General features: G+C 34.3%; 4 protein-coding genes across 4 annotated transcripts; 2 read left to right on the plus strand and 2 right to left on the minus strand.

Moving 5' to 3' along the window:
• Nucleotides 1–7861: 7861 nt before the first annotated feature.
• Nucleotides 7862–9750, plus strand: LOC125592307 (probable protein S-acyltransferase 15). Its single transcript, XM_048767108.1, has 7 exons — nucleotides 7862–8181; nucleotides 8636–8728; nucleotides 8809–8910; nucleotides 8989–9060; nucleotides 9179–9277; nucleotides 9353–9448; nucleotides 9523–9750. The coding sequence occupies exons 1-7, from the start codon at nucleotides 7918–7920 to the stop codon at nucleotides 9613–9615; spliced, it is 819 nt and encodes a 272-aa protein (XP_048623065.1). The 5' UTR covers nucleotides 7862–7917; the 3' UTR covers nucleotides 9616–9750.
• Nucleotides 9751–9904: 154 nt separating this feature from the next.
• LOC106372684 (thioredoxin-like 3-2, chloroplastic) lies at nucleotides 9905–11138 on the plus strand. Its single transcript, XM_013812952.3, has 5 exons — nucleotides 9905–10229; nucleotides 10357–10431; nucleotides 10511–10577; nucleotides 10671–10688; nucleotides 10790–11138. The coding sequence occupies exons 1-5, from the start codon at nucleotides 9943–9945 to the stop codon at nucleotides 10892–10894; spliced, it is 552 nt and encodes a 183-aa protein (XP_013668406.2). The 5' UTR covers nucleotides 9905–9942; the 3' UTR covers nucleotides 10895–11138.
• LOC106372682 (OVARIAN TUMOR DOMAIN-containing deubiquitinating enzyme 9) lies at nucleotides 11073–14117 on the minus strand. The gene is made up of 11 exons (XM_048767107.1): nucleotides 13890–14117; nucleotides 13474–13796; nucleotides 12710–13272; nucleotides 12556–12629; nucleotides 12253–12307; nucleotides 12088–12162; nucleotides 11918–11991; nucleotides 11792–11840; nucleotides 11605–11689; nucleotides 11463–11519; nucleotides 11073–11356 (listed from the first exon to the last, which is right to left on the minus strand). Exons 3-11 carry the CDS (start codon nucleotides 13205–13207, stop codon nucleotides 11304–11306), a joined length of 1020 nt encoding a protein of 339 aa, XP_048623064.1. The 5' UTR covers nucleotides 13208–13272; nucleotides 13474–13796; nucleotides 13890–14117; the 3' UTR covers nucleotides 11073–11303.
• A 231-nt stretch (nucleotides 14118–14348) lies between these two features.
• On the minus strand, nucleotides 14349–19221 carry LOC125592306 (probable lysine-specific demethylase ELF6). The gene is made up of 7 exons (XM_048767106.1): nucleotides 17901–19221; nucleotides 17644–17722; nucleotides 17455–17522; nucleotides 17016–17166; nucleotides 16421–16914; nucleotides 16178–16342; nucleotides 14349–16091 (listed from the first exon to the last, which is right to left on the minus strand). The coding sequence occupies exons 1-7, from the start codon at nucleotides 18916–18918 to the stop codon at nucleotides 14590–14592; spliced, it is 3477 nt and encodes a 1158-aa protein (XP_048623063.1). The 5' UTR covers nucleotides 18919–19221; the 3' UTR covers nucleotides 14349–14589.
• Nucleotides 19222–25471: the final 6250 nt, after the last annotated feature.

Consider the following 25471-nt stretch of genomic DNA (forward strand, 5'->3'; position numbering starts at 1 on the left):
GCAATAAACATCACTTTGGTATAAACTATAAAGTATTACAATTTTTCAAGGTCTTACATGGGTAGTAGTAGATATATAAAAACGATGCTCTTTCTGATAAATGACGAAGTTAAAAAATAGTAATCATGTGAACTGGTTCTAACCATCCATGTTCCCATGTGGTGGACACATGTAATTGACTTAGATCACTAATTAAGAAAAGATATGAAAGAAACAAGGCTCATCAGTCGTAGCACACAAAATTTGTATGGTCTATGATAAAAAAAAAGTTCATTCATCATTGGGATATAAATATTTAAGTTAATCCGGAAAATATAAGCTTGCCAAATAATCATTTCAAAACTAAGAATTGAAAGGATTATTTTTTTGTTGAAATGTTTTGTGTAACTGCAAAAACAATTGCGTTCAAAAAACTGTAAAAATGATTATATCGAACGAACATGTGGTGATTGTGATGGAGATGGTCACGTACCTACATAAAATATCTTACCCAAGGTTTGCTTCACAATTACTAAAACGGGCTGTCAAGATTCAGAAAAAAGTTTTAAAGAACATAATATACAAAAATAATTGTAAAACGATATCACAGAAAATGTACGTTCACACTGTGGTTTTCCTCTTGATCAGCCTTGAGTCAAGATTCGTGACCTAATAAACATATTAAATGTCATTAAAGATATCTACAAAGAATAAAGAATGCAAATTAAATTCTTGCTAAGAATTTTTTTTCTTTTTTTGAACAAGGCTTACTAAGAAAATGTTTCAAGTGGAAAATACGGAGTCATGGAATATACAACCAGATATAACCTATCAAAACGTGGAACGATGCAAAGGTACCAGGTTGTCTGCCATGATACGGGTGGAAAACCCATCTTCCCAAACAAAATAATTGCCTGCAACGTTTTTTTGACAATTATCTAATGCTTTTAATAAAGTTGAGTATTTCTAAGAGTATGATTAATCCGGAGTTTTAGGATGTGGTTCTTAGCGAAAATTAAGAAACTGTTTCTTAACTTTTAACTAAAAAAATTAAGAACCGGTTCTTAGATAAGGACTTTAAGAACCGGTTCTTAACTTTTTCAGTTTATTAATTTCTGCTTAAAACCATATTTTAAGAACTCCGAGTTAATCATGGTATTAGAGTTTTGAATATCTACGTACAGATAATAGTACTAGTTAACCTATATAGATCTAATCGCAGGTGTATAAATAATATTTATTTCCAATCCGAGGTAGGTCTTGCTTAGAACATGCGCCTTATCGATGTTATTTTCATAAATAAATTGTTGTTACATTATGTCTTAAAGTTGTTGTTATATATTTACTTAACCTATATAGATCTAACATAACTACCACTTTCTCAAAAAAAAAAAAAACTACCACTCTTTCACCTGTTTTTACCTTTTACTCATCTATTTGTCTGTTAATGGCATTAGCATTGCTGATATTTTCTCTGACACCATATCTTACGAGTAGCAATTAGCATGTCAAATTTTTTTTATTTTCTCTTCTTGGTAGATTTGTTTAATGATGTTGAGTATAAATATTTTGTTCACTTATTCCAAGAAAAAATACGTTACAACAACTTAAACTTTTTTTTTTTTTTGAAACACCAACTTAAACTTAATGTAACAATATTTTCTTTTCTTAAGAAAAGTAATACTCTTCTTCTATGCCTAAATTTATTTCCAAACATTCAACTGTATTGTTATTCGAAGATCCAAATAATATTTTAGCTAGTTAGTAGTACTGCCCTGACTATTCTCTTTTTTTAATTGTTATTATTACTTTTTATCAACACTAAGTTATACACATCAGCAAATGCATAATAATTATTAATATACCAGCTTTCGGGGAAAAGACATCACTTTAATGGCAAAAAGAGGAACGAAAAAGTGGTTGTCCATGTGAATGAAGCATTTTATCCACTTACGTGTGTTTTTTTAAGTTTTTAAAGTGGTAAATTTTGTAATGTATATTAGTATTAAGAAGGAAAATTGTAGCATGCATAGTGGTTTTTATCTTAAAAAAACATGCATAGTTGTTTTGGTTTCTAGTTTTATAAAGCCTTGTGGTCTTTGATGATCTTCAGGTGATAGTGTGGGAGACAAGGAATCTCTCTCTGTTTGATGTGTGGTGTACTATGTTTATCAACTTGTCCTGAGCACTTTACGTGTATACACACTCACTTCCAAGCATTTTTTTTTTATATAGTTAAATCAAATGCTTATGTTATCTAATTGGTAGATGTAGTTGTATGTACTAGTTAATGCTCTAGATTAGCCGAGAGTCGATGAAAAGTTAAAACCTACCATCATCTTGAAATCGGTTTTTATCCCATAAATTTTGTAAGTCTTCGGAGATGCACATCATTATAAGACCTTCGTTCTAAATTTATTCACATATCTCTACACTATGGCAAGGAAACTGATATGTATCGCAGTGGTAATTCTTTTCAGAAGACATGCTGTTCATATGATTTCATTATAACTCACCAAGACGGTCTAGGCAATACCAATACTTTTGTAGTGCAGTGCGGCCGCACTCACGATGTTTAATCTTGGGGTCATAAGGGCCATCCTAACCTTGAGTATATATCAGTGTCAGCTTGAATGAAAACTAGCTCGATATTATTTATATTTTAACACAATCTAGCTCGATATTCATCATCCATATTTTATAGGAAATTGATATTTGGTGTATGGATAGACAATCCAAAATTTGATCCGTTTTAAATGTTTGTGAAACTGTTTAAACTAAAATTCAGTAAAATATATATATAATGTAGCATTCATATGAACATTAATATGAACAGTTTTTTTATTTTTTTTACGAAATAGGCAGAGTTTATATATATATATATATATATATATGTGTGTGTATGTTACAGCATAGCTCTTAATGCATTTAGCGGAATTCCCTATACATAACCGAAAGAGAACTACAGTATATGTTAATCCATTGATCTATAATTAAAATTGAACAGCAACACATAATGACGACATCATTAAAAACATACAGAATGATAGCATTCCAAATTACTAAATTAATATACCAGTAAGAAACAATAAAAATTAGAACATGTAAATATAGAGAAAAATATCTTCTTCTTTTTTGCCAGTGTAAGTGGACTATTCGAACTTGGTGTTAAATCTTTTGTATAGAAAACTTATCTTAACAAAAATGCAAATAAGGTTTCTAAACAAACAAGATATCTTTCTTAATATAAAATATGAAAAACAAACAAGATATCCTTCTTAATATGAAATATGAAAAATCTAATATTATTGGAAACAAATACAAAATATAATTTTTATATTGTTTGACATTTGAATGAAGGATTTGTAGGGTTCGGATCCGAATTGACTGTTCGGTTAAGAAACGATAAACGAAACAACAAGAAAACCATAAATATGGTCCGGTTCCGTTCGGTTTAATTTACATAAGGTATTGCGTCTCTATAAATACCTTGCTCCAAGCCTCTTCTTCACTTGCCCCTCTCACTCCCTGTCTAGTGCTTATCGTACACACCTATGCATATGTATGTAATGTATACCTACATACTCTTCTCTCACTAAAAAGATTTTAAAATTAAATAAGCATTTTTTTACCAAAAAAAAGTTAGATCAGCATTTATGATAGAAAGTTAGTACAATATTGGTTTGTTGCGTCTGAGACTTTTCGACAGATCGGAAAATAACTAACCAGTCAGTATTTTTTTCACGCAATTTTATTTGTCCCTACAAAAATGAATACGGTCTAAAACAGAATATTCCGTATTTTGTTTGGAAACGAACCATTTACAGATAGACACGTCAGCCCTTGGATTCTGGAACGTATTCTCTCTACTTTAGCTATATATCTACATTACTCGTCTCCTTGTTTCTTTCACTTCTTCTTCTCAGATAGAATAGATATAGCGAAAAGATAAATCAGATCTTTTTTCTGCTTGTCTAGTTAGCAATTATTATTATTGACTATTCAATCAAAATTTATTTTCGTTCTGTTAATTTTTATAGTAATATATACTCGATCTCTTTAGTGTGTGTGTAAATCTGATATAAGTTCTCGACGGATCCGTGGAAGAGAGCTCATCAGTCGTTTTCTGTAGGTGCAGCACCATTAAGATTCACATGGAAATTGAGAAAACCCTAATTTATATTAATTAGGGTTCTGATATGTATATGAGAATCTTGATGATGCTGCATCAACAACCAACGGCTACCAAACACCTAACGCTTCAGAAAGAAATGTTGTCTGGATCTTCGGTAAGAAACTGAAGAAACTATATTTCCATCTTGATTACTTTCAATAATCTCTATTTTTCTTCTGTGTTTAAACAAACATGTTTTACAGCTTTACATTTATATATATATATATATATTGCATATATACATATATCGCATATATCTCATCCATTTTGTGTGTTACCTATTTTTTCTTTGAGTGATTAGTGATTTTATTACATTGAAATGAAAACTATTTTGTATTTGATATTGATGAATGGATGGATGTATAAAGTTATGCGATATCTGAACTGTATTTCAGGACCTTAATACTTTAGGCCCCATTTGAATTGCGTCCTTATAGGTAATGTGATGATCAAGAACAACACGATTGCAGTAACATTGAATACTTGTGTCATTTTAATGTTTTTGCTATCTGTTATAAACTTCGTCTCCAGACATTTCTCAGTTTCACAACACGATTGCAGTAACATTTATTCAATAGTCTTTCAACTTCTATTTATGAGGTATCACTTGATCTTAATTCTCTGTTATTGTTCTAATTTTGTAGTATCATAAATATGGTTTGTATGCCAAATCAAATCAAACATTATGGAGTGTTGTACATTGTACCATAACTTTGTTTTCAAGTGGCTCAACTTGAGAAATATTTGTCCCTTTGCTTTCGTATTAAATATTTCTAAAAGAATATAAGAAGAGAGCATGTGAACACATTTTCGTATAATAATTTAGTTTCGTGTGAAAAAAAACTAAAAAAGTTTGGACCAAAAGGATTCGAGTAAGTCAGTACATCAAGATTGGTGGAGTCATCAACAAGAGAGGTATAGAAAGTTAGAGATAATATATATGTACACGCCATATATAAATTATCCCATATACACTTATATACCATGTGATGCATCGATTTAACATTTAAATGATTGATGCTATCCCACGTATACATGGATACTATTACAGATTAGACCTGAGACTTTTTTCCGAGATCCAGATTCGATCCGGATCCGATCCAAAAATCCGGATATCCGGAGGGGCCGAATCCGGATCCGGATAGTAAAATGGTGGATCCGGATCCGGATATCTTGATTTTCTAGTCCGGATATCAGGATCCGTAAGTTTTTTTAATAACTATTTCAAAAATAGTAATATCTATATATAAAAACTAATTTTATATAATATATTTTCATTTTTATGATAGTATATGTAAATTTTGTAATATTATACATATAAATAATTAAAACATTATATATATTTTTATTTTTAAATTATTGTTAATATTTTATATATATTAATATTATTTTATTTATTTATTTTAAGGATACAAATCCGGATATCAGCCGGATATTATAATTTTTTTTAAGGATATCCGACATCCAGATATCCGAGAATCCCGGATCCGGATAAAGATAGTAAAATTATGGATCTGCCGGATAAGGATTCGGATCCGGATACCTTAAAATTGCCCGGATATCCGATCCGTCTCAGGCCTATTACAGATGATACCTAATCATTAGTAAACTTTGGAAAGAGATACACCACAACTTGATATATGCATCGTATCGAAACATTAATGGAATTAATATTGGTTCCAAAATAAAAGAAATTAAGTTCAGAAAAATGTGAATTGCCCCACAAAAGGCCATTGAAGAGATGGAGAATCTAAAGATATTGTGTCAGGTAGGGCATGCAATCAAGGACGATTTTGAGTTGGTTTGTCTTTTTGGCATAACTGATGAAAGGGAAATCAAAGAGCTAGAGTAAAGGGTCAAAAAGAGTTGGTGATGATTTGGGATCAAGATCTATTGCGCTCACTAACATCTCAAATCTCACTAAGTACGAAGTTATTCTGTATATCTCACCAAAAGACCCAAAACCAAATATTATATATAAGCATTCTCAAGTATTTGATTATAAATTGCCAAAATATTTCTTTTGTTCTACCAAACCATAGAAAGTACAAGGAGTTAGTCAATACGAAATAAGTGGTGATCGAGTGTAGACGGTACATTTGATACACACACAAACACTCAGACCCACTTATCTATGGCCTATGGGTATCTACTTTATTCTATGTTTCTCTACGTACATATTACATTTGTTATATACAAAAATTAATGAAAAGAAGTAGGAGTTAGTCTTATCACATTTAAAAGTTAGTTTCAGTCTCAGTCGCTGCATGTCTATATATAACATAAGACCAACATTGACTGTAATCTCAAACTAATAAACAGATTTTCCTTCTTTTGTATGTGAACGACAATAAACCGGTTCTTTATCCATTTGTAAGCCAATTTTGAATAAAAAAACTAAGAAACGTATTTTATATCTCTTATTTAAGAGACGTCTCTTAGTTTTTTTAGTTAAAAGATAAGAGACTGTATCTTATATTACACTAAGAGACCCAACCTAAAAAAAACTGCAATAAACATGCTCTTAGTATACATGGAATATAATGCACACATATGTCCATGAATATTGTTATTCAAAATTGACCTAAACTAAGTCTTTCAGTTTTACACTAGGCTAATGGAATACTGATTAGGGTTTTCCTCTTACACGAATAATAATCTACAAATTAAATGCTCTTCGGCATTTATAAATTGGAAATTTTGATCCTATAACCAAAAAAAAAACCTATATTTCACTAACTAAACATATCACCCCCTTTCTCGTACTTTTTCTTCCCACCTCTCTCTACTCTCTTACTACAAATCTAATATTTTTCTCAATATAGTCATTCACCCTTATAAATTTCCTTAAACATTTGTATAAACTGTAATTTTATTTTATTTTAAAAGAATTATAGGTATTGGAGAAATCTTTAACAAATCGAAGCTGTATATAGCATAATATTGATTTTGTTTAAGATGAATATTCTTATCAATGGTTAATTAAGCATAAAACTTAACAATGTTATAGTGAGAGATAGAATAAGACACGTAGAAACAGATTATACCAATAAATGTAAGGGACACCGATCACATGGTGGACAACGAACTTATGGTAGCAATCCATTCATAGTACAATCTCCAACAAGTTATTTGTACTATATGTGTTGTCATACATACAATGTATACACTATTTGAATTCTTCTGACGTATTAATTGATTGTGACATACTATTCACAAAAAAATCGCACATACCACATTTAAACTCTGAAAAACCCATAAGACCATCATTAACGCAGAGTTCTTAGTACATGGTTCTTATCAGAATATAAGAATCCGACTCTTAACTTTTAACTGAAAAAGTTAAGAGTCGGCTCTTAAATCTCTTATTTAAGAGCCGACTCTTAGCATTTTCAGTTAAAAATTAAGAGTCGGGTTCTTATATTCCGCTAAGAGCCCCGTCCTAAGAACCCCGTTAATGATGCTCTAAGAAACTTTTAGCAAAAAAAAAAAAAAAAAAAAAAACCCATAAGAAACGTCATTTATTCCCCTATTTGATGACGTATTCCATTATTTATTCAAAAAAAGTTGATGGATCTTAATGTAAGCCCAATAATTCAGAAAGAAGCCCATTAACGAAACTACTAAACATTTCTGATGGGCTTCGTCTCGACTGCGAATCACGTACCGCCACGTGTTCATTTCTTGTAAGTTTGACTCGCTTGATTTTCCTTTCTTTTAACATAACGGTGGTGAGAGTTTGCGAGCGACGGAGAGATCTGGCGATGAGTTGCCGGAGATTCTTCTCGATCCCGGTCCTTTCGGTGATTCTGGTGATGGGTTTGGTCTACTACGTCACACTCTTTGTGTTCATCGATGATTGGGTTGGTCTACGAAGCTCGGCTGGGAAGCTAAACGCATTGATCTTCACCTCCTTGGCGTCTCTCTGCATCTTCTCCCTCTCAATTTGCGTTCTTTTAGATCCGGGTCGTGTCCCGTCATCTTACGCACCTGATGTTGAGAATTCTAGCTGGTCCGGTAGTAACAACGTAAGCTCCTCTCTCTCTCTCTCCCCTGTGTTCCTCTGTATTTGTATTGAAAGTTAAATGTATGATTGGTTTAGGGTTTAGAATACGATTAAAGGAAGAGACTTTGTGTGTTTTGATGCTCTTAGAATTATAAATCTCTAATCTTTTGCCTTGAATGATGATGAGTAGCTTAAATTGTTTTTTTTTCTAGCTTAATCATTGAGGAATTGATGATCTCAGGATAATGTATGTTTGATTGAGGTTTTAGGTTACGATAAAGGAAGGGACTTTGTGTGCTTTGATGCTCGTAGAACCATAATTCTCTAATCTTTTGAGCAGATTCTTATATGAGAAGCTGATCCTTTTTGCGTTGAATGATGAGTATAGCTTAAATGCTTTTTTTTTTCTAGCTTAATCATTGAGTGATGTTGTCCTGAATTGATTTTCTTGGTATTTGAATGAACCTTTATATTAGGGTACAGAAGCAAGGAAGTGTGATACGTGCTTTGCATATAAGCCTCTTCGGACTCATCACTGTCGAGTTTGCAGAAGATGCGTCTTGAAGATGGTAGGTAACACTTATCAACGAGTCAAAACTTTACCAGAAGATTCTTTTTTTATTCTTAGACGTTTCTATTTTATGTACAGGACCACCATTGCGTTTGGATAAATAACTGTGTTGGCTATGCGAACTACAAGGCTTTCTTCCTTCTTGTGTTTTATGCAACTGTTGCTTGCATCCACTCCACAGTACGTTAAATCCCAATTCTTGTTTCTTTTCTTATGGGGTGAGACTCTTCTCTCATGTGTGTGAATGTTATTATATAGGTATTGCTGGTTTGCTGCGTTTTCAAGAACGGGGAATCATACGCAGGAAATGTTCCACTAAAAACTTTCATGGTAAGTAATATCTATCAACAAGTCTAGCTTTATTTCGAGATAAAGAGTATTGCTTAGAAGAAGCACATGTTACTTGTCTATAGTCTTACACTTACCAGTGTTGTTGCTCACTGTTTAGGTTTCTTGTGGGGTGTTCATGATCGGACTAAGCATAACACTTGGGACTCTCCTTGGTTGGCATATCTACCTGATCGCTCACAATATGACCACCATTGAGGTATATTTTCTTCTCTTCTTGCCTACAATAGATTAATTAACAGTGTGCCTAAATGGTCAAAAATTTTCTATGTAGCATTATAATTCAAAGCGGGCATTGTGGTTAGCTAGAAAATCAGGACAAAGCTATAGGCATCAGTTCGATCTTGGCGTTTACAAAAACATCACCTCGGTACCTTTTTCTTTACAATAGAACTCTCTATCTTTTGTATCATTCTTCTGATTAAGTTTCATGCTTTTCCACAGGTGTTAGGGTCCAACATAATCAAATGGCTATGCCCAACATTCACTAGGAATACTGAAGATGGTATCAACTTCTCTGCGTCCAGAGACAGCTAGTTAAAAAAAAGTTCATTCACCAATCAAATTGTATACACACTTGTACAAAATTGTGAAACAAAAGTTCCTTGTCTTAAAAGACTATCTGCTGTAACATGAATCCGCCTCGGAAATAGATACAACTGCTTGGTGATCCTTGGGGAGCCTTAAAAGAACACTCATGAATCATGATTGTCTCAAAATTGGGTTTTATTGTCGCATAAAAAAGTAATGGTATTAATCTGGTACTTCCATTAAACATGGGGGGCTTTTTTGCTAAACTGAGTACAGTGACCATTTATTATTTGCTAATCTTGTTGTTGAGAAGTCTTTTTGGAGTGAAAGAGAATGTCAGAGATTGTGAACTTGTCTCCTTCTCTGAGATCTTTAAACACAAAGATCTCACCTTTGGTTCCTCCTCGTCAAGTCTCGAGCTCGTATTATCAATTAAAGTTTCTATCTTTTCCCGGGGAGATCAGTTTGGTAACGGGGAGAATCCAAGCAATCGATGCCCGGAAGCAAGAGGTGGATGACTCGCCGGTCTCGGTCGAGCTCGGTCCGATAAGTAGCGAGAGCCACTTCGATGAGGTGATGGAGGAAGCTCAGAGGGTCGGTGAATCAGTTGTGATCGTCTGGTGAGGCTTTTAGGATTTAAAAAAACTGTGACTTTGTTTGCTTGATTCTGATTCTCTTACAGAAAGCTCAAGTCTTTATGCGCTGTTTTTAAGTTGTTGATTGTGTCTTTTATATGGGTGTTTGAAGGATGGCAGCTTGGTGCAGGAAATGTATATACTTGAGGCCCAAACTCGAAAAGCTCGCTGCTGAGTTCTACCCAAGGTTTCCTGATTAGCTTTTGTAGGATTTGGATCTTGTTTATACCTTTATTGGGCTGATCCAACATGTTTTTGTTTTCCAGACTGCGCTTTTATCATGTTGATGTCAACGCTGTGCCATACAAACTTGTGTCTCGTGCAGGAGTTACGGTAATGAACATTCCTGTTTTCTTTTCGAAATACTTTTGGGGAGTCTTTATTCTTGATCAAACAAGTACTGAATGAAACCTTTGTTTGACGCAGAAAATGCCAACGATACAGGTGTGGTTTTATCTGTTTCTCCCCCATGTCTTGAAAGAATCTTTATGGAATTTTGATTCAGTAATTGTCTCTCTAATTTATGTATCTTGTTCCCTATGCAGCTATGGAGAGATAACCAGAAACAAGCTGAAGTTATCGGTGGCCACAAAGCCCATTTTGTGGTTAACGAAGTGCGGGAGATGATAGAGAACGATTCAATCACTTGAAACTTAACAGTCTCAAGACTCTGCTCTCTCTCTCTCTTTTTTTCCCCTCTGATTGTTTTTAGTTTTGGGAGTCATCCTGGTTTTGAAAGACACAATGGTAGTAGATTTGTCGCACGTTGCAATATCAAACGCTTTTGGCATTATCTTCCTTTTTGTTACATGTAATTAACTACTGTAGTTACACACTGTAACCTTCCTTTTATCGATTTATTCCAACATATATAAAAAGTACAGCTTTTCAACACACTACGGGTCTCCATGGTTAATACTTTGATGGGATTATATTCAGTATATACAAAGATCATATTGCTCTATAGATTCTAAGTTACGTTAGTAAAAAAGAATAAACATGATGATGTACTCAAGACTTCTTTCCTCAACTTTGTGCTCCCTTCAGAAGAAAGAGAGCTCAGAAAACCCAAAATTTCTTCTTCTTCTTCTTGCCCTCAGGTGCCGGCAGCTCTACACAAAAGTTCAGACAACAAAGGAATGATAAAACTACTTGTATCTAACATTCGATTCAACATAATCCATGGAATGTTTATATCATATAAGAAGCATCACACACCTCCTTCAGGATAGATTGAATTGTAATGAACCTCAGCCCAGAAGCTTAAACATATAACTGATTCACAAGCCAACACATGCATTATTATTATTATGAAGAACAAAAGGACTGTTACTAATTAGAGCATTGAGAAGTAACTTACGGCGATTGGACTTCTGCAAATGTGGCAAGATCTCAATGTAACATGTATCCTTGAATGAAGTTATCACAAACATCCTAACACCAAACTGCCAATCACATCAAAACCAAAATGTCAAAGTCTCTAAAGATTCTTTCTTCTTACACAAAAACATTGTACAAGCTACGAAGAGCAGAGGTTGTGTAAGTACCCAATCCGCAGCAGCCTGAAGAGTCACGTGATCACCCCATTCTCCATTCCTATGTTCCCAATAATTCACTGTTAATAATAAGCTAACACAATACATATCAGTAGAAAGAACTGAGAAAATAGATACCGTTTCATTGTTTTAAGATAGTCGTTGTACGCCATTGGAACATAGCCTTCATACATCTCTCGATTATACGCAAGCTGAAACAACATACGAGAATGTCAAATCATCACAAGCAAGTATATCAAACTTAAATGGAGAGAATTTTATTCCTTTTCTTGGTACAATATCTCAACCTGATTAATAACTTGTTCTCTAACAGCACTATGGTGCTCTGAAGAGCGGTAAAGCTGGTCTGATAGTGCTCGAAACTGAGAAAAAATAATACAAAAACAAGTCACACACTGCTAGAAGTTACATCCGCAAACGGTAACCAGAAACGAGAAGAAGAGAAAATAAACCTGGCAGTTTCCATCTCCTTGAATCTTGTTCTCCACCAAGCCATAAAGCTGTAATCTGTTCAAATAAGAAGATATTTCTCATTAATCATTATCCATTCAAATAAATCTATAGACCTAGAGAACGCTCTCTAACGTAAAGATGCTTTTGGACTCCTATCACTAACTATCACCAGAAAAGTAACTAAGACGATGATCATTTACAACAACTCCTAAGTCATAACAGGTTACAACAAGCATAAACAAATAAATTGTGACAGGAAGTTTTATTCTCTAGATTGTATTCAAGATATCTACTGAACATACCTCTGAGATAGCCGTTGATGATCAGAAACCTGTTCATCCTCTGACGGTAACTCTCCATTGATTTTAGGCACATGCTGCAACACACCAAAATCATAGATTTTAAACTTTTACAGTGACTTAATCTAGATCCATGACAAAGAGAAGAAGTAGTTACAGCAATAGGAATCATGTGGTTGAGTCGCTTCCCAAACTCAGACCAAGACTCTTCTTCTATTTCTATAGAACAAACTGATTCATCATCATCACGACCTGGGGAACTTCCCTCCCCTTGATTCCCTAACCTTGCAACGTTCTTATCTTCCATGCCATCTCTTTCATGAGAAATATCAATGGCTTCCCCTTGACGAGGGTGAGGAGGCCATTCTTGTTCAACAACTGAAGTTCGACTAGGATCATTAGATGCTTCAGCTCGATCAACTCTAGACAACTCGTCTTGGTAAAACTGAGCGATGACAGCATCATTGTCGACATAACTACCAGTCAAAGTCTGGTTGTTGTTGTAACCTTCTCTAACATAGCCTTGATCAGCTACACCATCCGTCTCGTAACGCGTTACGCTGCGGCAAGAGCCAGCGTTTGTGAGTGTACAAACCTCGAGGTCGTGTAGACCCCACCGAACAGCATCTGGATCAGGCTGGTTATTATACCCCATTAATCTCAAAGAACCAAAAAAGATCGAGTCTTTGGGGTTTGGTGTTGCGTGTAGTATTGAGTTTCCTGCAAAAGAGGGTAACGCGTGATCAGATGCATGCATGATCCGAAGAAGGAGAAAAAAACAGCATTTAGGTGTTTAAATCAAGAGATAACCAAAAAAGCTTATTGATTTACATAGTTTTAACGCTAAAATCATCATCTTGATCACCAAAAATCACTAACCAACGAAAAAAAGCAAAGAGAGAGGGAGAGGAGAAAACCTACGAAGATGGGTTTGGTCGGAGGGAGGGAGAGAGAGAATCGCAACCGTTGAAATAGAATAAACGAAAGAGCGATCGGGAAGACGGCAGAGATATTTAAAAGCCGTTTCACACCGTCGTGTTGTTGGTTTATCGGGAGGCGGTTTGTTAATCTTTAAACCCCCCCCCCGCTCTTTTTCCCGTAACCCGTTACGATTCGTCCACGTGTCTTCTTTTTAAAAATAGTGTTAATCTCTAAAGCTTACTCCCTAACCATTATTATATGATAATAAATCCGTAAAATTTACCTGATTTCCATTTGTTTCCCATATATTGTAATTATTTTCCCTGATAAAAACTAAATATTTTATGGTCTATATTTTAGAGAATCTGGATTAAAATCTTTTTTCTATATATTAAAGAGAAATTGGAATTACTTACTTGGATAACAGATGTTTGTATATTGGTCAATGACCTTTTGGATTAGTTTTTTTTTTGTCAGCACCTTTTGGATTAGTTTAATAGGTTAATATCGCTATCATGCTGAGGTACGAGCTGCTGGTTTGCTAGAGAATGCCTCTATCATTAGTTAAACGAATTACATCTCATTTCTTTGTTATTTTTTTTTAAGATACGTAATCGCTTTCGCTAAGATATTCGAATCCTTTATGGAACTGCAAACCCAACCCGCATATATAAAAATTGAGGATAATGGTGAACTCACGTGTACGTAATAAACATCATCTGATTCTGACATACATTCCAAGTTCATACACGTGTTCCTCAAATCCATCTACACATAGCTCATACTTCTCACATATCTGACATAGATTCCAAGTTTATAAGTTATGTTTCCAATTAAAAAAATTACATAAAAAGTTTTAAGCATACAGTAAGAGATTTTGTACGAGAATCATTCACATTAACAACCATTTTAAAAGCCGATTGTGACTTAGTTAAAACAACAAAGCAAAAACAAAAGAGTGTGAGGCAACCTTCATGAAAAATGAAACACTACAGAAAGAGACATGAAACACTAGACAATCAAACTAAAAAGTAAAACAACAACCAAGAACTAAAGTTTACAATAATTCCACAGAGAGAGGCTCTTTTAACCTCTCTTGCATCCCCCCCTCAATCTCTATGTCACATAATGGCCCGTCTTCCGTCTGTGACGGCTATAATCCGACACAAACCTAAACGACAGCCCACACTCCTCGACCTTGCATTTGTATGGTCGCTCTCCCGTGTGCAGACGCAAATGCTCAGTCCTCGCCCACTGCCATTTGAAATTCATAGAGCATCCTTTCCAAGGACACACGAACGGTCTATCATCGTTATGAACGCGCTGATGAAGCACCAGATACTTGTGAGCCCTGAACTTCTTCCCGCACCCTTCGTGCGTGCAGCGGTTTCTCTTGTGAGCTGCTAAGTCCGCTTTGCTCTTGAACGTCATCTTGCATCCCTCTAGGTAACAAAGGTTGTGCTGAGTTGTCGTTGAGCCAGTATTTGGAGTTTTCTTGAGCCTTTTCGCAGTGTGTTTCTTCTTTTCATCGCTTGCTTCATTGAGATTGAATGAAGTTTCTTCACATGTCACTTTCCTCTTACCCCTTGACCTCAACCCTTCACAAGGACTCTTTATGAAACCAATGCTACTCTCTGGATGATAATCATTCGTCTCAGAGTCTATTTCTATTTTCCGCTTCTTCTTTGCTTCCACGACAACCTTGGTGTCACCTGAGCTTGCGACTTCGCTCTCCGTGCTATTTTCATTATCTGCAGCTTGCAAGCCACTTGAAGAAGCTTGATCACCGTTGCTTGCCAGAGGTTCATCGTCACGGACCATGCCCGCAACTATCTTCTCACTGGCAATGTTGGTTTCAGCAACTTCAAAACCAACTTGAGCTGAAGAATGTGCTTCTCTATTGGTAGGTAGCACCACCTGTGATTGCTCTTCCTCCTCAATGTTAGCGTTAGTAGTTCTAGCTTCTTTGAACCCTTGATCGCTCATTTCAGCCGCTTCATCAACACCACGGAGGTTATTACTGGTCACAGAATGTCCCTGGTGCTCTCTGGTTACGGAAGTTAAATCAGCAGAGTCTCCAACCTCATTGTTCATCTCAGAATCAACTCCCCTATCATGACGTGACCTATTGGAATTGGGATTCAACTTCTTCTTTCTCGAGTACTGGATGATCTTTTCCTCCTTTCTTCCCCCTTGTGATTCAACTTCTTCTTTCTCGAGTACTGGGTGATCTTTTCTTCCTTTCTCCCCTAATTCACGAGGTGTGAAACATGACGTGGAGCAGGGCTTAGCTTTTGAGCGTGATTTTCGCTGCAGCCATTTGATAGTTGACATATCCAGCACGTGGCTCGAGTCCGAGAACAAGCCACCTAGCGACAGCGCATGCTGAATCTTATTAGTAGGCGAATTTTTCCTCACTTTGACACAGTACCGTAAGTTTATGCCGAGTTTGGAGGTCCAGTCTGCGCCGTGTTCGTTGTTTTCTTCACCTTCGATTGCTAGATCAATTAGACTCAACTCTTCTTTAGACGCACTCTCTAACAAGACATCGTCATATCTGAAAGGGACTTTCACTTCCTCTGCCACTATAGCCGCATGCGCCTTAAATTTCTGAAAGTCTGCAAACAATTCCAATAAAGGTTACAAAAAGAATGATCAACAACAATCAACAATCAAACGGACTTTTACACAATCTTATACTTACCTTTATGGCAAATTACAAGGAACTTCAGTCCACCTCTTGACTGCAACAGTCTCTGAAGTTCAATAGTGTGTTCGAGGCAGAATATGCGAGGTCTTACATATCTGGATGACGTGTTCCATTCACAGTCAGATGTTTCTGATGACTCTGCCTTATTTTCCAGAGCATCTGTAGGATTAATAGAAATACAATTAACATAGATACTGCAGTTCATGGTTTGGATTAAAAAAATGAGGGTCTGTTTACCTATCTCTCCTTGTCTCTCTGAGAGATCTTTTAATGCGTCTTCAGAAGGCTGTACCACAGACATAAAGGGGAAGCCAAGAACGCCACACGCCACACATGGCAACGTTCCAGAATCGATTTGGAAATCATTAAGCTGACCATCATCGTCGTCGTAGTACACATCTTTCAGCTTCTCCATGAACAAACTCAATTCCTCTAAAAGACTAGGGTTCTCCTCCTTATTCTCAATTTCACTTTTTGCCTCTGCTGGTGATGAAACCGCAGGAGTGGTAGCAACTCCAGCAGCTGCAAGAGCGAGTGCACTATGACGCGGAAGTAAATCAGGGTCCCACATCACCAAACGAGAGCCCGGTTCTCCAAGTAGAACAGATAGATTCTTGTTTTCGTTCAATATATCTTCTACAAAAGCTTTCTTCACAAGGAACTCCCTTTCTTCTCTCTGGCGATCTCTCAGCCGGGAGCTACGACCACCTGGTAGCAACGATCGTGGCACTCTGGAAAAAATTAATATTTACATGACTATGAGAACAAACTATGGTAGAGCAAAACTTAAGGGGTTCTATGTACAAAGGGGACAATGGAAATGTTGCCTTGCCTTGAAACAAAGGACATGGTCAAGAGATATAGAAGCTGCTGATGGGACAACATGGGGAGATAATTCATGGCTGCCCTACGCACAGCAGCTTCCTTAGCTACGTTGAGCCACTGTGGAGTTCCAAAATTAGCGGCTTCCCCACAGTTAAAACCTAAAAAACGTTATAGATTAAATCTGCTTAGTTAAGGATTTTTAAAAATTTAGCAATATATAATCCTAATCTAAGTCAAACTATCTACGTATATGATCTAACTACTTAATAGATATATGGTTCTTCATTCTCCTGGTTAGAAGATCAATCCTCACCTCATGCTATGTCGTAAAACACCCCTTTTCTCCAAAGCTTTATTCATTTTTTTTTTTCATTTTCCCAAACCCTTTGAGAAGTGCAAAATGGAAGGAATAGACTGCAATCACTAAGACTTGAAAGAATGTTTACCGTGGCTGAATCCTACATGATAAGACCTCGGGAAAGTCACAACAAATTCACCAGGATTTTGTACCAACCTACGTAGAAAAAACAAACATAGATTAACATAATTATAGCAGAGCAAGAAAGTAAAGTAAAAACAAACACACTGCCGCACATCAGGGAATGTTAAAGGTCAAACAAAATTAAAAAACCTACCTACAGCAAGGAATGTCAGATGAAACTATCATCTCAGGTGATACAAGAGTTGTCTTTTCGCCTAGTTGGGTGAGAGCAGCTGACAGTTACAAATAATAGAAAACAGTTAATGAAAAACAGAACAAGTGTTGCAATGTCTAGTATCTATCATAACGTTAACCAAAGACTAAACTCTCATCATACCATAGTCGCTGTTAGCAAAATTACAGGAATAGTATATCATAATTAGCAGTGTTTTTTTTTCAGAAAGAACGTACCCAGTTGATCAATGTTTCTGCCATAAGAATTCTTGCGGATAACCTCTTCGAAATCGAGCGCATAATCACTAGGGACAGCGTACCAAGTCTTTGGCGAGCCAGTGTGAAGATAGTTCATACTGTGAAGCTCATGGTCCTCAACGTGCCAAGCAAACCAGCTGAACAACATACCGATATAAACCATGGGAGACGTTACACCAGGTATGTCATCCGGCATGAAGCGTGTCACAGAGCCAGGCGAACGCGCGATCATCTGAAGGTTCCACGAACTATTGGAAAGCTTCCACCCTGCAGTACCTTCCATTTCATCAACAACAACATCCATATTCTTCTTCTTGGCTGGATCTTGAGATGATAAACTCGGAGAAGCAAGAGATGCCTTCGCCACCTCAGGCAACGATTCCTCACCATTCTTCCTCTGATAAAACCCTCTCCCTCTCCTCTTCCTCTGCCGGAAATGCCTGAAATGCCCCTCCGGCTCGCCAAAAGCCGAGCCAGGGACATCGTTCGCATACTCTATATACACAGGCTTCTCCGAAGCCGCTCTCCAGAACAACGCCTCAACCACAACCGGCGACACTTCCTTAACCGTCCCCAACAGGCTTTTATAAAAAGCCTTCGACTTTGACTCAAACTGCTCCAACGTATACACGCCACCACTCTGCCACACCTGCTTAACATCACTACCCTCTTTAGTCTTTTTCCTAGCCTGGCCTAGCTCTTGCTGCCTAGTGGTGAACACAGCTCTATCCTCTTGGCCAAGACGCTTCGAAACGTCTACACCCGAAGCCAACTCGGGACACCTCAGAAGCGACTTGTTCAAGTTGCAAAAGACGTACTTTTTAGATGGCTTGGGGATAGGAGGAACGATCTTGCAGATCCCAAAGGCGCTTGCTTGTTTCTCGATCTTGGAGATGTAAGCAATGGGATCTGCGAACTCGGTGTCTGTGGGTCTGAAGACGGGTGCCAAAGGCATGGCCTTTAGCCAATTGGGGATTTCGACATTACTACTACCCATCTCAATGCCAATTCAAAACACCCAAAATCAGATTAAACCCACCATGGAAACTACCACTCTAAAACCCTAGATTCGAGATTCCGATTAACAAAAAAAGATATTATCTTTACTTTCGCTTCCTAACCAAATCAACACTGTGATACCGTTGGTACTGATACAAGCAATAGCGGCAAAATCGTTACTTGAGGTAAAGGGAGAGAGGAGAGTGAAACGATATGAAACTGTGCGGTTGCGCAACGACGGAGAAGAAGAAGAGGAGAGAGAGAGAGAAAGTATTTTAAATATTGAATTTTTTTTTTCCTAAAATTAATTTAAACTCCGCCGTCGGTGCATGTTAGCGTGGGATTACCAAACTTTTACGAGTGTGCGCGCGTCAAATTGCACTAACTAACCGGGGTGTTGTTCTTGGACCGGACTTCTAGGCCTTTTTCTTTGTAAATTAATCATATAAAAATAGCCCATTACAGAATGGCCTTATTCAATAATTTTTCTTATAGAAAAAAATAATAAGATATCTTAACATTCATGATTCGTTGAAGCACCATGGTTAAGTTTTAAAGACTTCTACACCCAGGACCATGCAATTTATTGCAGAATACAGGAAATCCAAATTTCAAGTCTCGGAAAAAGCGATTTATTACTACAGACTACGGAAGAAAAGGCTTACAAGGAATCTTCAATATTGTGTTGTGCAAGTAAATCCAGTCAAGCGTTGATCTTCATAGAACGGCTCAAGTGATGCAGTTAGGCGTAGATCCTCATAAGACAAGTAGTATTACCGGTTGTTAAATCGTCTATGTAATATTTCTCATAATTGTAATGTCATAATAAATCAACATAAAAAAAATATATATTAACATTTTGTGAAATTTACTTTTTTTAACAACATATTTGAAATGTACATATATATGCAAATGTCCATATTTTCGAAAGGTTTTTTTTTTGTCGACATCTTTTTTCCGAAAGTTAGTTAACTTTTAAAAATAGTGATATAATATACATTTGAATAACTCTGATAAATGATATCAATAATGGCTTCAAACTAGAAAACATGTTTGAAATTAAAATTGGAAAAATAAGAGGGATAATGTATGAAGATGATATTGTGGAGATTACTCAAACAGGATCGACGAGTTTGCCTTCAGCAGCGATATCCGATATCCAATATCTAAATGAAGTTCAGATATATTTATACGTATTATTTTGTGAGATAACGTTCATATTCCATTTTAGCCATTAAAAGGAGTATTAACAACACCTTCTCATTCGAATAAAGTGCCTTCTGGCAACTTTTCAAAAAGTTTGATTAAAAGGAACATTAACTACACCTTCTCATTCGATTTTATAGTGGTTCATCTACCAATTTATGGAGTTTTATGAAGTTATACTAAATTAATTTATAAAAGATTAAAACATTCTCATGTACCATGAAAGAGAGTTTAATAAATATTAATACAAATGTAGAATGTGTTTAGAAATTTTAAAACAACAACATTTACCAAAAAACTCAATATTTTCGTAGGGTAACATATGATCAAGGTCTGAAAAGTTTGGAACTTTTGTTGTCTCCGTCTCTCTAGATAATAACGATTTTATAGTGGTTAGTCCACCAATTTAGGGAGTATTATGAAGTTTTAGTAAATTAATTGATAAAAAATTTAAACGATGTCCATGTACCATGAAAGAGAGTTTAATATACATTAATAAAAATATAGAAAGTGTTTAGAAATTTTAAAACAACACTAAAAATCATAGGCTTCAATATATAGAACATTTACCAAAAAACTTAATATTTTTGTAGGGATTAACACATAGATTTTGAGAAAATTTCAAAAATATGACAATACTATTTTAATGCATAGTTGCATCATGCACTAACATATGATGAAGGTCAAAGAGGTTTGAAACTTTTGTTGTCTCCGTTTCTCTAGAGAATTGCGATTTTATAGTGGTTAGTCCACTAATTTAGGGAATATTATGAAATTTTCCTAAATTAATTGATAAAAAAATTAAAATGATGCTCATGTACCATGTAATAGAGTTTAATATACATTAATACAAATGTAGAATGGGTTTAGAAATTTTAAAACAACACTAAAGATCATAGGTTTCAGTGTATAGAGCATTTACCGAAAAACTCAATATTTTTGTAGGGGTTAACACAAAGATTTTGAGAGAAATTAAAAACTATGACAATACTAATTAATGCATAGTTGCATCTTGCACTAACATATGATGAATGTCAAAGAGGTTTGAAACCATTGTTGTCTCTGTTGTTTTAATGTATTAATGTATATTAACACCAAAGTGTTATTTTAAAATTTATAAACATATTCTACATTTTTACTAATGTATTAATGTATATTAAACTCTCTTTCATGGTACATGAGCATTTTTTAATTTTTAAAAAAATAATTTAGTAAAACCCCATAATATTCCCTAAATTGGTGGACTAACCACTGTAAAATCGCTATTCTCTAGAGACACGGAGATAACAAAGGTTCCAAACCTCTTTGACCTTCATCATATGTTAGTGCATGATGCAACTATGCATTAAAACAATATTGTTATTTTTTTTGAATTTTTCTCAAAATCTATGTGTTAACGCTCTAGTGTTGTTTTAAAATTTCTAAACACATTATAAATTTGTATTAATGTATATTAAGATCTCTTTCATTGTGTATTGGCATCGTTTTAATTATTTATCAATTAATTTAGTAAAACTTCATAATATTCCATAAATTGGTGGACTAACAACTATAAAATCGCTACTCTAGAGAAACAGAGACAACAAAGGTTTCAAATCTCTTTGAACTTCATCATATGTTAGTGCTTGATGGAACTATGCATTAAAATAATATTGTCATATTTTGAATTTTTCTTAAAATCTATGTGTTAACCTCTACGAAAATATTGAGTTCTTTTGGTAAATGTTCTATATACTGAAGCATATGATATCTAGTGTTGTTATAAAATTTCTAAACACTTTCTACACTTGTATTAATGTATATTAACTCTCTTTCATGGTACATGGGCATCATTTTAATTTTTTATCAATTAGTTTAGTAAAAGTTCATAATACTCCCTAAATTGATGGACTAACCTCTATAAAATCGCTATTCTCTTGAGAAACGAAGACAACAAAGGTTCCAAACCTCTTTGACATTCACCACATGTTAGTGCATGATGCAACTATGCATTAAAATAATATTGTCATATTTTTTAATTTTTCTCAAAATCTATGTGTTAACCCCTACGAAAATATTGAGTTTTTTTGGTAAATGTTTTATATACTGAAGTTTGTGATCTTTGGTGTTGTTTTAAAATTTCTAAACACATTCTACATTTGTATTAATGTATATTAAACTCTCTTTCATGGTACATGGACATCGCTTTAATTTTTTATCAATTAATTTAGTAAAAGTTCATAATACTCCCTAAATTGGTGGATTAACCTCTATAAAATCGTTATTCTCTAGAGAACCGAAGACAACAAAGGTTCCAAACCTCTTTGACATTCATCATATGTTAGTGCAGAATGCAATTATGGATTACAACAGTATTGTCATATTTTTGAATTTTTCTTAAAATCTATGTGTTAACCCGTAAGAAAATATTGAGTTTTTCGGTAAATGCTCTATACACTGATGCCTATGATCTTTAGTGTTGTTTTAAAATTTCTAAACACATTCTACATTTGTATTAATGTATACTAAACTCTATTTCATGGTACATGGACATCATTTTAATTTTTTATCAATTAATTTAGTAAAACTTCACAGTACTCCCTAAATTAGTGGACTAACCACTATAAAATCGCTATTTTTTAGAGAAACAGAGACAAAAAGGTTCCAAACCTCTTGGACATTCATCATATATTAGTGTATGATGCAACTATGCATTGAAACAATATTGTGATATTTTTGATTTTTTCTTAAAATCTATGTGTTAACTAACCTCTACGAAAATATTGAGTTTTTTTAGTAAATGCTCTATATACTGAAGTCTATGATATTTAGTGTTGTTTTAAAATTTCTAAACACTTTCTACATTTCTATTAATGTATATTAAACTCTCTTTCATGGTACAAGGGCATCGTTTTAATTTTTTATCAATTAATTAAGTAAAAGTTCATAATACTCTTTAAATTGGTGGACTAACCTCAATAAAATCGTTATTCTCTAGAGAAACGAAGACAACAAAGGTTCAAAACTTCTTTGACATTCATCATATGTTAGAGCACGATGCAACTACGCATTAAAACAGTATCATCATATTTTTGAATTTTTCTCAAAATCTATGTGTTGAGTTTTCGGTAAATGCTCTTGTGTTGTTTTAAAATTTCTAAACACATTCTACATTTGTATTAATGTATATTAAACTCTCTTTCACGGTATGGTACACGGGCATCGTTTTAATTTTTTAGAAATTAATTTAGTATAACTTCATAAACTACATAAATTGGTGGATGAACCACTATAAAATCGTTATTCTCTAGAGAAACGGAGACAACAAAGGTTTCAAACCTTTTTAACCTTAATCATATGTTAGTGCATGATGCAACCATGCATTAAAACAGTATTGTCATATTTTTGAATTTTTCTCAAAATCTATGTGGCATGTGATCTTTGGTGTTCTTTTATCATTTCTAAACACATTTTACATTTTTATTAATGTATATTAAACTCTCTTTCATGGTACATGACATCGTTTTAATTTTTTAACAATTAATTTAGTAAAACTTATACTACCTAAATTGGTGGACTAACCTTTATAAAATCGCTATTCTATAGAGAAACGAAGATAAGAAAGGTTTCAAACCTCTTTGACCTTCATCATATGTTAATGCAGGATGCAACTATGATTTAAAACAGTATTGTTATATTTTTGAATTTTTCTCAAAATCTATGTGTTAACCCCTACGAAAATATTGAGTTTTTCGGTAAATGCTCTAGTGTTGTTTTAAAATTTCTCAACACATTCTAAATTTGTATTAATGTATATTAAACTCTATTTCATGGTACATTAGCATCGTTTCAATTTTTTATCAATTAATTGAGTAAAACTTCATAATACTCCCTAAATTGGTAGACTAACCACTATAAAATCGTTATTCTCTAGAGAAACGGGGAAAACAAATGTTTCAAACCTCTTTGACCTTCATCATATGTAAGTACATGATGCAACTATGCATTAAAACAATATTGTTGTATTTTTTGAATTTTTCTTAAAATCTATGTGTTAACCTCTACGAAAATATTGAGTTTTTTTGTAAATGCTCTATATACTGAAAGCCTATGATATTTAGTGTTGTTTAAAAATTTCTAAACTCTTTCTAAATTTGTATTAATGTATATTAAAATCTTTCTTGGTACATAGACATCGTCTTAATTTTTTTATCAATTAATTTCGTAAAAGTTCATAATACTCCCTAAATTGGTGGCTAACCTCTATAAAATTACAATTTTCTAGAGAAACAGAGACAACAAAGGTTCCAAACCTCTTTGACCTTCATCATATGTTAGTGCATGATGCAGTTATGCATTAAAACAGAATTTTTATATTTTTTCATTTTTTCAAAAAATCTAAGTGTTAACACCTACGAAAATATTAAGTTTTTCGGTAAATGCTCTAGTGTTGTTTTAAAAATTCTAAACACATTCTAAATTTGTATTAATATATATTAAACTCTCTTTCATGGTACATGGGAAACGTTTTAATTTTTTAGAAATTAATTTAGTATAACTTGATAAAACTCCCTAAATTGGTGGATGAAGCATTATAAAATCGTTATTCTCTTGAGAAACAGAGATTACAAAGGTTTCAACCTTTTTTCCCTTCATCATATGTTAGTGCATGATGCAACCATGCATTAAAACAGTATTGTCATATTTTTGAATTTTTCTCAATATCTATGTGTTAACCCCTACGAAAATATTGAGTTTTTTAGTAAATGCTCTATACACTGAAGCCTGTGATCTTTGGTTTTGTTTTAAAATTTATAAACACATTCTACATTTTTATTAATGTATATTAAACTCTCTTTCACGGTACATGGGCATCGTTTTAATTTTTTATCAATTAATTTAGTAAAACTTCATAATATTCCCTAATTTGGTGGACTAACCACTATAAAATCGCTATTCTCTAGAGAAACGAAGATAACAAAGGTTCCAAACCTCTTTGAATTTCATCATATGTTAGTGCAAGATGCAACTATGCATTAAAACAATCTTGTCATATTTTTTATTTTTTCACAAAAATCTATGTGTTAACTCCTACGAAAATATTGAGTTTTTCGGTAAATGCTCTAGTGTTATTTTAAAATTTATAAACACATTCTAACTTTGTATTAATGTATATTAAACTCTCTTTCATATTAAATGTGAATCGTTTTAATTTTTTAGAAATTAATTTAGTATAACTTTATAAAATTCCCTAAATTGGTAGATGAACCACAATAAAATCGATATTCTCTTGAGAAACGGAGACTACAAAGGTTTCAAACCTTTTTACCCTTTATCATATGTTAGTGCATGATGCATTGTTTTAA

Source organism: Brassica napus, chromosome C9 (genome assembly GCF_020379485.1).
Source record: "Brassica napus cultivar Da-Ae chromosome C9, Da-Ae, whole genome shotgun sequence".
NCBI lineage: Eukaryota > Viridiplantae > Streptophyta > Magnoliopsida > Brassicales > Brassicaceae > Brassica > Brassica napus.

What these genes read in the sequence shown, in the direction of transcription:
- LOC106372684 (XM_013812952.3), top strand. Translation starts at nt 9,943, where the DNA reads ATGTCAGAGATTGTGAACTTGTCTCCTTCTCTGAGATCTTTAAACACA. An exon ending in GAATCAGTTGTGATCGTCTG is followed by an intron (nt 10,230 to 10,356) that starts GTGAGGCTTTTA and finishes GGGTGTTTGAAG; the next exon opens with GATGGCAGCTTGGTGCAGGA. An exon ending in GCTGCTGAGTTCTACCCAAG is followed by an intron (nt 10,432 to 10,510) that starts GTTTCCTGATTA and finishes TTTGTTTTCCAG; the next exon opens with ACTGCGCTTTTATCATGTTG.
- LOC125592307 (XM_048767108.1), top strand. Translation starts at nt 7,918, where the DNA reads ATGAGTTGCCGGAGATTCTTCTCGATCCCGGTCCTTTCGGTGATTCTG. An exon ending in GAAGATGCGTCTTGAAGATG is followed by an intron (nt 8,729 to 8,808) that starts GTAGGTAACACT and finishes TTTTATGTACAG; the next exon opens with GACCACCATTGCGTTTGGAT. An exon ending in ACAATATGACCACCATTGAG is followed by an intron (nt 9,278 to 9,352) that starts GTATATTTTCTT and finishes TTTTCTATGTAG; the next exon opens with CATTATAATTCAAAGCGGGC.
- LOC106372682 (XM_048767107.1), bottom strand. Translation starts at nt 13,207, where the DNA reads ATGGGGTATAATAACCAGCCTGATCCAGATGCTGTTCGGTGGGGTCTA. An exon ending in TATCTTAAAACAATGAAACG is followed by an intron (nt 11,841 to 11,917) that starts GTATCTATTTTC and finishes TTGGGAACATAG; the next exon opens with GAATGGAGAATGGGGTGATC. An exon ending in TTCAGGCTGCTGCGGATTGG is followed by an intron (nt 11,690 to 11,791) that starts GTACTTACACAA and finishes TGTGATTGGCAG; the next exon opens with TTTGGTGTTAGGATGTTTGT.
- LOC125592306 (XM_048767106.1), bottom strand. Translation starts at nt 18,918, where the DNA reads ATGGGTAGTAGTAATGTCGAAATCCCCAATTGGCTAAAGGCCATGCCT. An exon ending in CAGAAACATTGATCAACTGG is followed by an intron (nt 17,723 to 17,900) that starts GTACGTTCTTTC and finishes TGTAACTGTCAG; the next exon opens with CTGCTCTCACCCAACTAGGC. An exon ending in TCTGACATTCCTTGCTGTAG is followed by an intron (nt 17,523 to 17,643) that starts GTAGGTTTTTTA and finishes TTTTCTACGTAG; the next exon opens with GTTGGTACAAAATCCTGGTG.